Source organism: Dreissena polymorpha, chromosome 2, assembly GCF_020536995.1.
Source record: "Dreissena polymorpha isolate Duluth1 chromosome 2, UMN_Dpol_1.0, whole genome shotgun sequence".
Lineage (NCBI taxonomy): Eukaryota > Metazoa > Mollusca > Bivalvia > Myida > Dreissenidae > Dreissena > Dreissena polymorpha.
In genome coordinates this window covers 87,896,335-87,908,156 of record NC_068356.1, presented here as the reverse complement: position 1 = coordinate 87,908,156, position 11,822 = coordinate 87,896,335, and the positions used below count along the sequence as shown (strand labels likewise).

The following is an 11,822-nucleotide window of genomic DNA, read 5'->3' as shown; positions in this document are numbered from 1 at the left end:
ATCAGGTCCTTTCGCGTCTGTGGTTGCTTGATATGAGGGCCCAGAGTCTGTCTAAGCACTCCGACCTAATTAACTTTATGATTCACGAAAGTTGGGACGATTGTTTTAATTATTAATGGTTCATCTCTTTGTATTGTATTGGAAGTTTTTTATGCCCCCGGATCGATAAATCGGGGGTATATTGTTTTTGTCCTGTCTGTCTGTCATTCTGTCCCAAAACTTTAACCTTGGTCAAAGTTTGATAACTTTTGCAATAGTGAACACACCAATTTGATATTTGCCATGCATATGTATCATATGTAGCTGCTAATTTTGAGTGGTGAAAAGTCAAGGTTAAGGTCATCCTTTAAGGTTTAAGGTCAAATAGCATTGTATTTTTCTTTCCTAAAACTTTAACATACGTTACATTTTTATCAAAACTTGTTTAATATTGAACACAGCAATTTCATATTTGGCATGCATTTGTATCTCGTGGAGCTGCACATTTTGAGTGGTGAAAAGTCAAGGTCAAGGTTATACTTCAAGGTCAAAGGTCAACATAAAAAAACATTTTTCCATTTAATCTCTTACTTACTTCTTGTGCAGCTGCACATTTTTAGTGGTGAAAGGTCAAGTTCAACCTTCAAGGGCAAAGGTCAAATATCATTGTAATTTTCTTTCCTAAAACTTTAACCTTCGTTTAAGTTTTATCATAACTTTTTTTAATATTGAACACAGCATCTTCATATTTGGCATTTATGTGTATCTCGTGGAGCTGCACATTTTGAATGGGGAAAGGTCAAGGTCATCCTTCAAGGTCAAAGGTCAAAATTAAAAAAGAAATCTCCATTCAATATCTTTTTTACAAATTGTGCAGCTGCACATTTTTAGTGTTGAATGGTCAAGGTCAAACTTCAAGGTCAAATGTAAAATATCATTGTACTTTTATGCCCCCGGATCGAAAGATCGGGGGTATATTGTTTTTGGCTTCTCTCTCTGTCTGGCTATCTGTCTGTCATTCATTGTATGTGTGTGTCCCAAAACTTTAACCATGGTAAAAATTTTGCAATAACTTTTACATTATTGAAGATAGCATCTTGATATTTGGCATGCACGTGTATCTCATTCACCTTCACATTTTTAGTGGTGAAAGGTCAAGGTCATCCTTCAAGGTCAAATATAGGACTTCAAAGCGGCTCAATAATGGGCATTGTGTTTCTGACAAATACATCTCGTGTTTAATTTTCGTGTGTTCCTGTGGAATGGTGGAAGCCGGAATACCCGACACTGTTCGGGATGGTGACCACCAATCAAACTCACGTGGTTCCGGTAACGAGGATTTAACCCTTGTCGTCTTGGTGAGAAGCAATCACTGAGCTAACCGGACAGCCGAAATTTACCGAAAGTGCAGTGATTTATAATTAGTTATATAGTTATGCGAATTGTGGCGAAACGTATCTGTTGGTGGGATGAAATCACAGAAAATTATGATCGTAAAATAATTTTGATGTTTAAACTGATAAAAATGTTCAATATATTCCACTGGAATCATAAACCAGTTGACAGTAAGTCTGGCGATATTCACCTCCGGCGTTTCAAAAGTTTCGTCGGTAAGATCGGTTGGCGATCTTTCGTCATTTTTGGTCAAATTACCCATGGCCCGAAATGTTTAGGAGTCAAAACAAAAAGTCAAAAAGTCATATAAAAATTATAATTAGCTTAATAATGCAGCTGTTATGTTCAGCTATTTTTGTACTGTTATTTTAATTGAAATTAGAAGCATCATACCCTACATAGCGTTTTATTGCTTCAGTTAGTTATAATTATTTTATAAACAGTTTCAAAACATTGATACACAATCATGACAAAATATACTAAAATTAATACTTGTGGTTAGAAATACAGCAACTGTGTTACCATAAATTGTATCAAATACAACGATAAATGATCGAGTGTTTTCAACTGGTAAAATATTTTGTTAAAGGCTATGTGGTATACCATAAAACAAGCTCACACATGTATACAGCTGTTGTGCAGTACTCGAAGGGTACTTTGGTTATATTGCGGGTTATAATTTCTTGTGATTTAAGTTAAAAAAACAATTGACCACTAGGATCAATTCGATTTTGAAAAAAACATAATATATAAGCACCATAGGTGTTGCATACCAAATATTCAACCCGTAACTACTTCGGTTTCACAGGAGGCAATTAAAAATAATAAGAAAATAAGCAAATATAAACCCCGTGGCCCAAAGGCCATATTTAGTTTTAAACCTAGAGCATGATATGAATAAAACATTGAAGAGAAAAACAATTTCGTGATGCATACTAACTTTTTTTCAGATACTAAGAATTGTGAAGTTTATCGATATTTATTTTATATTAACCATACAACCTTTTTGGTAAGGCAAGTTTTGACCATTATTTATTTTCACCAATGTAGCAGAGACTCATAGGACTTAACATTCAAACAACAAACCTCTGGGCCTTGCAGTTTCAAAAGAAATTTTGTTAGGAGTCGTCACTTTATGCGGCTGGCCATGTTCGACCTCAAATGTATGATTGGAACAAACTTGGTATTTAAACGAACACTATGTTTTCAGAAAATGTGAAATAAAAGAACAAAATCGCTGTTGACTTTATGAAAGTCTGCTGTGGCACAAAAAAGAAGCCGTATATAAAGGCGTATTTGCCTGTGAGTTGTAACACATTCGATTTAGTTCAATCAAATCAAGGATAAGTTGTGGAACACGATTGTGAAAAACGAAATATAATTAAGCATACATAGTGAAAATTATAAGTTAGTTTTAAATCACTTGATCATTGTTAATAACTATGTTTTGAATTGGTTAGTCATCAAAGTGTTGGTCATAAATTGTTCGTGGTTGTCCAAAACCCCCGTGGCATAATTTTCCGAAAAATGCCGCGTGCTTTTCTGAAAGCACTCGTCATAAGTTGTTGTTTTTTTATTTCGAGCGCACACGCATAACAAAACTACAATTGATCTAGCTTAATACATATTCAAAAGCGCCTGTAGAAAAACTACAATGCGGATCAGACTGAAAATGAAATAGAGTTTTGAAGCAAAAATAATTACAATTAAACCACTTAGACAAATGATAAAGTTCATATCTCAACTGTTTCAAAATCGGTTTTCTGATAGCGTGTACAAACATAACTGACAATAAAAACAGGGTTGTACTAGTATTTGTTATATTTAGAAATACATGTTCGAAGAGTTACTAACAATACAATCTAGTATACTTTTTTAAGTTTTACAGTAAAATACGGGCACAGAAAATGTTATCAATAGCATGTTTTCTATTCCATAAATATAATTATGTTATTCGAGTCAAACCATTCCTGTAGTGCATATATGTGAAAACATGTTGAATTGTATAAGCCATATTCCAGTGACATAATTCAGTGCTTCAACTCTAAACACAACTGATGATCATGCCGCCGTCCACCGGAAGTAGCGCTCCATTGATCATTGACGCCCGGTCGCTCAGAAGGAACACCGCCGCCTCAACCACGTCCTCCTCCTCTGAATCCGTAACAACCAAAATAAATTAAATATAATAGCAATCATAGATAAATCTACATTACAACATTAAAATACAACAGGTTACACACTCCTATTGACGATGATTATGCTTCATTTTGAAATAATGACTACATTTGCGTACGGACTAAAAGGTATATTTGGCTTTAAAAGATAAAATAAAGATTCGGCATTTTATTATACAGTAACATTTCCGTGTAGTACAATACTTAATATTCAAACATTATAAATTATGCTAAAATCCTGGGAAAAAATGTGTCAACACTTTCTGTTTCGATTATTTAGTTTCTATAAGAGTTTCCTGAGTAAAACTTACCAGCTAGCCGACCAATTGGTATTTTTTTAATTGCGTTGGCTTTCTTGACTGGATCGCTCCAACCTTTCCGCCCCAGGGTAGTCAAGACGATGGTGGGATTGACACTATTTACTCGGATCTGAAATATGAAACATAAACTTCAATAGTAACACAGGTCAGTTATATTCTCTGTAAAATGATGCCTACCGAAAAGCTGACACATTTTCATGTTACAGTCGTCGTGCATGTAGATGTTTCACTTGCCAATTTGTTCCTAACGCATGAAAAAGACGACTTCTGAAATCAAAGTTGAACATGTGTAAAAAAATTGTGTTGTTTATTATTCGAATACAGTCGAATATTGTAACGTTTTATTTTCGATCAAAATGTACAAAATAACGCACGACATGACCAATGTACTGATTGCAAACAATATCAGTAGATCTCGTATTATTTAGGTATCCTCGACAAAAGTAATATGGAAAACGATAATTGATAATTTTTAACTTAGAACTCAATCGCATGACTTCGTATTATTGCTTGATCGCATGAAACATGATGGGTGGCATTATCGAGGTCTTTATAGATTTAAATCTATACAAAATGTGACCGTTTGAAAATAACACAAGTCGTGTTGCCTTTGAATAATATTGGAATTATTTTGGACTATATATACACACACGGTGTATTAACTCGTGTGATGCAAATGGTACATCGGATTCATTTTATAAATACAAATGTTAATCTGACATTTTGTTAGAATACATTAAATGAATTGATGATTAAGTACATTATAAAGATATTATTCCTAGCAATCGACATCCTGCACTATTGCCTACTTCAAACGACAAGCAATACCGACGAAGGAAATAATAAACTGATCAATGAACACAATAAACCAGCCCAAAACTGGTTAACACTTATCTGTTAGAAACAGAGATAAAGTTTTGTTATTGTTTTGATTTTATCACCGCATACATGAATTGTGTGTTCTGTCGGGAGCGGCGGGCATTTAGCTGCAGTTGAGACGTTTATTTAACGCGTTTTACAAATCAGAACATAACAGAACAATACTTTAATTCGCCCATATATGCGTGATCCAATAATATATTCAGATTTTTGTCTGCTAATTTGATATTTTTATTCCACCTTCAAGACTGATTACTCACACAAATAAAGTGTTTTGAAATATCAAATTTATCGTGATTATCTATATTTAAAAAAATTGCATCCAGTTTATGTCGTATATGTCATATCAGAATTGTTAATGTTTATCAATAATTTTCGTTATAAACGGTGCCGAACTACCGTTTAACATACGTTTTAATTAATTAACGAATTTTTAATGTTAAACTATTTGATTAAAATACAACACTCCATTTTGACCTGAAATAAAAAAGATACCTGCAGCAAGAACTATTTCCAACATTAGTTAGTTTAAACAAAAAAAATCATTGACACAATGATTTTGAAACGTTGCTATATATAAACTATATATGAGTTTATATTCGTGCAATATGACATATTTTAAACTATACACAAATATTGTGAAGATTTCATGTAAATAACAAATGTTTATCGCTAATATTTTAGTGACCAGTTGCATCTTTAGTTAATTCCCTTGACAACGGACAGGAACGTGAACTTAAAGCACTACGCCTTCCCTAATTACCTCCCCTGTGTCATTTATCATCGCGACCATTGATCGCGACCAACTGTCTTCAAAACAATGACTGATAGACGAAAGTCGTCTGAATTAAAGATTCGGAACTTTGGATTCGAATATTCGAAAGATGGTCGAATATCTAAAATACTATAATATGCGTTCCCATCTCTAATACATATATATGTTTTATAAGAACTATGCTTATGCAATCACCTTATGTGGCCCCAACTCATACGCCAATGTCATGGTCAGCATGTCCAGGGCGGCCTTAGCGGTACAGTAGCAGGTGTGGTTGGGTACCGCTCGTTGTCCTGCGACGCTTGAAATATTCACAATCGATCCACCCGTTCCCCTCGAAACCATGCCTTGGGCAACGACCTTGAAATTACACAAAATAAAAAGACTACCGACATGAATATTCCGGTAAAGCATCAATAAAGTATTGAATTTTATTAGCACCACGAGAAAGATAAAATAATTTGTATTGTCCCAATATATTTTACTTGCACATTTATGTAAAACGCAAATCGACACAGGTAAAATGTAAACATAACTTTATAAAACTTATAAAACAGCAAATAACACTGACATTCACAATCACTCCAAGAAAGACAACTGTGGACGTGTCTTTTTATACATCCTCATAAGTCGCCCTCCCTTTTGTACGCTTGTGTAGATAATTTTACCGATCGTCAGCAGTAAATGTGGAACATTATAAGCAAACATGTCTTGAAATATAATAAAAACATGTACAATAATATATGGATATGAAAGATACCACAACTGGCACATTGTATTGCATAATTGTATGATATATTAACACAAACATAGCACGCATGAGAAACACATAACCCCATGAATTTAGATGAGTTATTGCTTCAATGCCATTAGCTCAAAGTGCTAAAAGGTTAATGTGCACTGGAAATATCATCAAAAGAAAAAAAAAACACATGAAAATTACTCGTGTCATGTTGGGGATTCATATCCCATTAGCAATGAACGAATACTATTAATGTCAAGAGGTTTTGCAAAGCCAAGCCTAACGATGGCGTCCATGTAGTATGGTTCATTAATTTAATTGCTGACATGTCCAAAATGTATGTAAACATTTAAACGAACAAAAAAAGAAGTACCTGAGAAATATTAAATGCTGCTTTGAAATTGATGTCGTGCATACTGAAATAAAAAAGAGACATTATTGCGTAATGACGCCATATTCTTAATCCGTCTAATGTACGTTTTTCATACATAATTTCGTGTCGTGTACACCTTAAAAGAGACAGTAGCTTATACTTAAGGTTCATGTAGAGGCTTCAAGTTCAAATGTGTGGGACCCCTAGCATTGAACTCAAATTTGACTTAACCAAGAGTGCCACATTGAAAATGTTTACATATTTACTTAAAAGGGTGGTTTTCCTTCAAACTGTTACTAATTTTGTGCAGCAAAATCTCATACCATCGACAAAATCAATCAAAATACAAATCGATTTTAACACAAAAATAGACATTATTTTTAAAAATCTGAATGATGTTTATTCAACGTATTTCGGCGGAAAATTATATAACTAGTTAATAATATCGACATTGATGAGGGCAAGTTACGCTTAAATAGTAAAAAACAAATACATATCTAGAAATATCAAAACTCGAACACATGTCATTTCATGACGATGGGGGCAGCCATTTTTTGATTAATAAAATTGAAAGAAACATGCTAAAAACTCACTCATCGCCTAATTGACATTCCAAACGGTTGACGATGACAAATGCATTGGATTGTAATCTTTCCGTTGATGTGTGCAAACTGCATGATCAGACCTCATAAACACTCCAAAAAAAATAACTTTGTAAGAAGCATTTCGCCAATGTTTACAATCACGGTATACTATATTATTGATAATATATAATAATAATTCGCTTCAACAACTAAATGTAAAAATAATTCTTTTAAACGAAGTTTTTAATAACGAAAGTCAAAACAACGGAAGTCGGATGGATATTATGTGAGAAGCACTTCGGCTTCAGGAAAACAATACAAATACACTAAAAAAAGACGTGTGGGGGAAATTGTTCAGCTCGAAATTATTTGAAAAGGGGTAAGTGATTACATCTCTGTGTGATCATTTCTGTTATAAAGCGCGATCTCTTCCTGATTAATGTTAACAGTTGTTTTACTAGTCGCGACCAACTGTCAAAAAAACGATGTGTTTTCTCAGGTATGTGTATACACATACCAGGTTTTCTTACTACTTCACGTGATTTCGACCGATTTGTAATGCACGTTTTTTCTACGGAGCACAGCGAGTGCCACGCTTTCAAAATGGGTAGAAGGAATCGATATACAAATGTATAAAAATATTCGGTTTGCCAAAAGAAACACATTATTCAAAACGATACAAGGACATTAGTTGTTCAGGAGGGAAGAAAGAAAAAACTATCATACCTAGCTGTGTATTTCTATGTAAAACTATGATTTCTAGAGTCGTCTGCACAAAACTCATAAAATCTTGTTATTGATGAGCAATATCTCCTTTTATCACAATGATTTCTACCCAGTCAAACATATTTCTTTATATTGATTTACAACTCTATATGTCGTCTGCAATTACTTTCAATTTGAGATGGTTTTAAATTCTCCATTTGGTTATAGCAAAATCGTTAAGCTCTTGAAATAGAATGGTGACTCTTATTATCCACCATACCTGGATTTTTAAAAAGTAGTTCAGTTTAGTTATTTTTAGAATTTTGTTTAGGAAAAATATCCAAAAATGCAGTTGAATAATAACTTATTTGTTGTTTTCTGACAATAATTTTCTGTGAACTGTTTCTAACTTGACCTTGTATATATAATAATCTGGTAAATTTTACAGAAATCCGGTTGTATTCATTTTGTGTTGACATAATGTGAACGATTCGTATCAAGTCAGACAGGATATCCGTTTTAGTGATGCAATATGGGATTTTGTTATTTATCAACAGACGCAGGTCAACATATATCTGACCGATTTATGATTCAGCTTTCAAAAAATAAAATTAACTAGAGCTACTGTTGAGATTGTTTACTACCTTAGTAATTGTCTTAATTATATACTGTTTTCTACGAAAGAAGAAACGCATAGAAACATAAAATTATAACCACAGAGTTTGCAGCTGCCGAAATATAAAACACGGACAAAAGTGTCTCGAATTATGTATTGATGGGTTCGCTCGAAACTATTTAAGAAATGCATCACCTCCTAATGCAGCTGTGCTTAAATTATATTAAAAATAAAAACGTCAAAAGCCGACTTCTACATATCTTCTTTACACAAAAAAACACCTCAACGCACTTATCTAGCTCCTGTTTTGTTACATCCAAGAAACCGGTCCAGTTTGTGATTCCCGCGTTGTTGACGAGAAGGTCGATAGGGCCGAGATCTTGCACAATCTTCCTGGTAGCGTCCCAGTCTGCGATGTCCACCATTCGGGTCCCGATCGAAGCTACCTTAGAAATATACAGTTAAGACATTTTGTATTATGTTAATATTTTCACACGGCGAAGAACATAACAATCTTATAATGAACGGTATGCATAACATGAGTAACATGAAAAATATGCAACTTATTACTTATCATATTACCATTATCTTGACAAGTACTAAAGGGTTATTTAGAGTATCGTTTTACAATTCGTAGTGATGAATAGACTGACGCTTTTCAAAATCCTTTATCAGATAATCAAGGTCAATATGGCATATATCTTTGTATGTGATTAACCGTATCATAGGCACTTATATATGCATGTGTCAAGACATTCAAAGCCTCAGATTAAACCTACTTCTTGACGTAACTCATCTAAATCGGATTGGGTTCTCGAGATTCCATAAACCTTCACACCAAGAGCCGCCAGTCTGACAGCGATAGCTCGGCCAATACCTAAAAGATAAGAAATTGCAAAATAGTTGAGAATAAACAAATATTTTACGAAGTAATTACCGGACTCAATAACAAGGTCTGCAGGCAGGAAGGACGGTCGGAGAGCATGACAAAGACAAACAGACAGACAGACAGACAGACAGACAGACAAATAGACAAACTGGCGCACGGGCGGGCGGACGGATGGACGGGCGCACGGACGAACGGACGGGCAGACAGACAGACGTAACGCGTCACAGAGACACACATTTTGTTGGATTGTCATATAAAACACATGTAAGCAATATTAAAACCAGTGAGAACTTTAAGGTTGATTCAAAGTTTATTTTCTCATAACGACAACCAAAATCAAGAAAGGAATTGCCTATTCAAGATTTTTAATATACGAGACAGTATCCATGTCTATTTTAGAACATACGCACTAATGTATAAGGCTAACCGACTTTTCCTGAATAGTGAATTAAAGTGTTGTTTAAGTGGTCTTTCCATATTATTTCCATTATGTTTTATTATGATTAATTAATGGAAACTAATTCAACAGTAAGACGCCCCATTAACGTGATAAGTTGTAGATAAACAAATGAAGAGAGGTCATGACTTGTACTTAGTCCTGCTGAGACATTTAAACACATAATTAGCTGCTTGCTGTGTTTACATTTAGCTTGCAGCATATTATGTTAATTATTATTTCATGAAAAGTGATGGCCTGCACCAATATGTTTAATTGTTCACCGATTAACTAGTTTATTTAATGGTTTAATTGTTGTATGTATATGAAATAAGAAAATTTGTATATCAGAAATCAGGATCACATTATTACAAACACCCGATCATCCGTTATTGCATTTAAGCGACCAATTGCATATTTAATACATAAACATACATACAATTTGACTTCAAACGTAATAATTTTAAACAAGCTTCGGTCAACTGTCAATGCAAAGTATTGGGAGCTTTACGGAATTCAAAGACACGAGTTGCATATTAAATCACAAAACACACACACGTAAAAATAGTATTTTTATCATCAAAGTTTTTGCTGAAAATATTGATCCACTAAACATCCAGTAAGTTGGGAATAATGTATTCTGTAATTGTTCGTAAAAACATAAATAAATAAATAAATACATATTTATTTATTTATGTTTTTACGAACAATTACATAATACATTATTTCCAACTTACTGGATGTTTAGTGGATCAATAATTTCACCATATATATATATATAAATATATAAATATATATAAATAAGCCAATGTGCCGTGGCTGCTTGGTGCGCCATATATATATTTATATATTTTATTTATATATATATATATAAACATCATCCACAAAAACATGATAACTAGATGGTGAAGACTGAGTAGTCAATACATTTTATAAAGATTTGGTCACGCTACCTTTTCCTACTCCAGTTACCAGGGCAGTCTTCCCTTGAAAACATACGTCTGACTTCGCTTCGGCCATGTTAAAAGCTAAGTCGAATACTTTCTTAACGATATACACGACGTACAAGTAAACGCCCGTACATGATAAGGACACCGAATTGTGTTGAAAAACAGATAAGGATAAATTCAAGTAGGTCAGGGTTGGAACAGCGGCACATTTTGAAAGATAGTACATATTTAGTGTCTTAAAGGTTGCTAACAAAATTAACTGCTAATTACAGTTAATTGCTTTATATTCGTGTCGCATCTCTCCACGACAACATCCTTAAAATAGCCTTCTTAATAATTGCAATCATGACGTCACCATGATCTGCACATGATGCTCAGAGGACTAATCAATTTAGTTGATATTTGAAGAGCATTTGTAAAATGAATGTGATTGCAAAAGCAAGGTGGTTTATAACTTCACATTTCGTTTATTCGTTACAGAAGTTTGCACCGCTAATGAGTCACGTTAGCCCTATCCTTTCAGATCACACCATCTTTAAAGGCCATTCATTGTTCAGTTCCTTAGATGAAAACTTCATCCGGGAAAACGTGCAATACGATTAACAAAGGTTGTTGGTTATATGAACGGAATGTATTTCATTTAACAATGAGCTTAATTGCATTCCTAAAACAATCGTGCATAAACAATGTCTTATATTGAATAAGAACCTTTATAATATATTAATAAAAAAGTGTATCAAAGGAAACACCTATAAAAAGCGAATTTTTATGGGTACTTGTCTGTTCTCACTTTTCATAAGATAGTCTCCTTTAAAAATCGGCTACAATAAACCCAAACAAGTTATCATTTGTAGATACATAAGACGCATAAGATGTTTTTTAATTTGATGTCATATTGTTAAAATTCAATTAGCGGTCGTAAACAACTTTTTTTCAAATAATTGTCATATGCATTCTCTCAACATGTTTAACATTTCTCAAACCAAACATTGACCTCCCAAT

The 11,822-nt window shown here is 33.7% G+C and overlaps 1 protein-coding gene across 1 annotated transcript; it reads right to left on the bottom strand.

The window, feature by feature from the left end:
• Positions 1 to 3,177: 3,177 nt before the first annotated feature.
• LOC127867955 (L-xylulose reductase-like) lies at positions 3,178 to 10,964 on the bottom strand. Its single transcript, XM_052409475.1, has 7 exons — positions 10,824 to 10,964; positions 9,325 to 9,422; positions 8,837 to 8,991; positions 6,641 to 6,683; positions 5,721 to 5,885; positions 3,863 to 3,980; positions 3,178 to 3,528 (listed from the first exon to the last, which is right to left on the bottom strand). Exons 1-7 carry the CDS (start codon positions 10,888 to 10,890, stop codon positions 3,419 to 3,421), a joined length of 756 nt encoding a protein of 251 aa, XP_052265435.1. The 5' UTR covers positions 10,891 to 10,964; the 3' UTR covers positions 3,178 to 3,418.
• Positions 10,965 to 11,822: the final 858 nt, after the last annotated feature.

Excerpts from the sequence above, each read along its gene's own strand:
- LOC127867955 (XM_052409475.1), bottom strand. The coding sequence starts at position 10,890 with ATGGCCGAAGCGAAGTCAGACGTATGTTTTCAAGGGAAGACTGCCCTG. Across the intron at positions 9,423-10,823 it reads GGTAACTGGAGTAGGAAAAG|GTATTGGCCGAGCTATCGCT; the intron begins GTAGCGTGACCA and ends CTTATCTTTTAG. Across the intron at positions 6,684-8,836 it reads ACAAAACAGGAGCTAGATAA|TATGCACGACATCAATTTCA; the intron begins GTGCGTTGAGGT and ends TTTTTATTTCAG.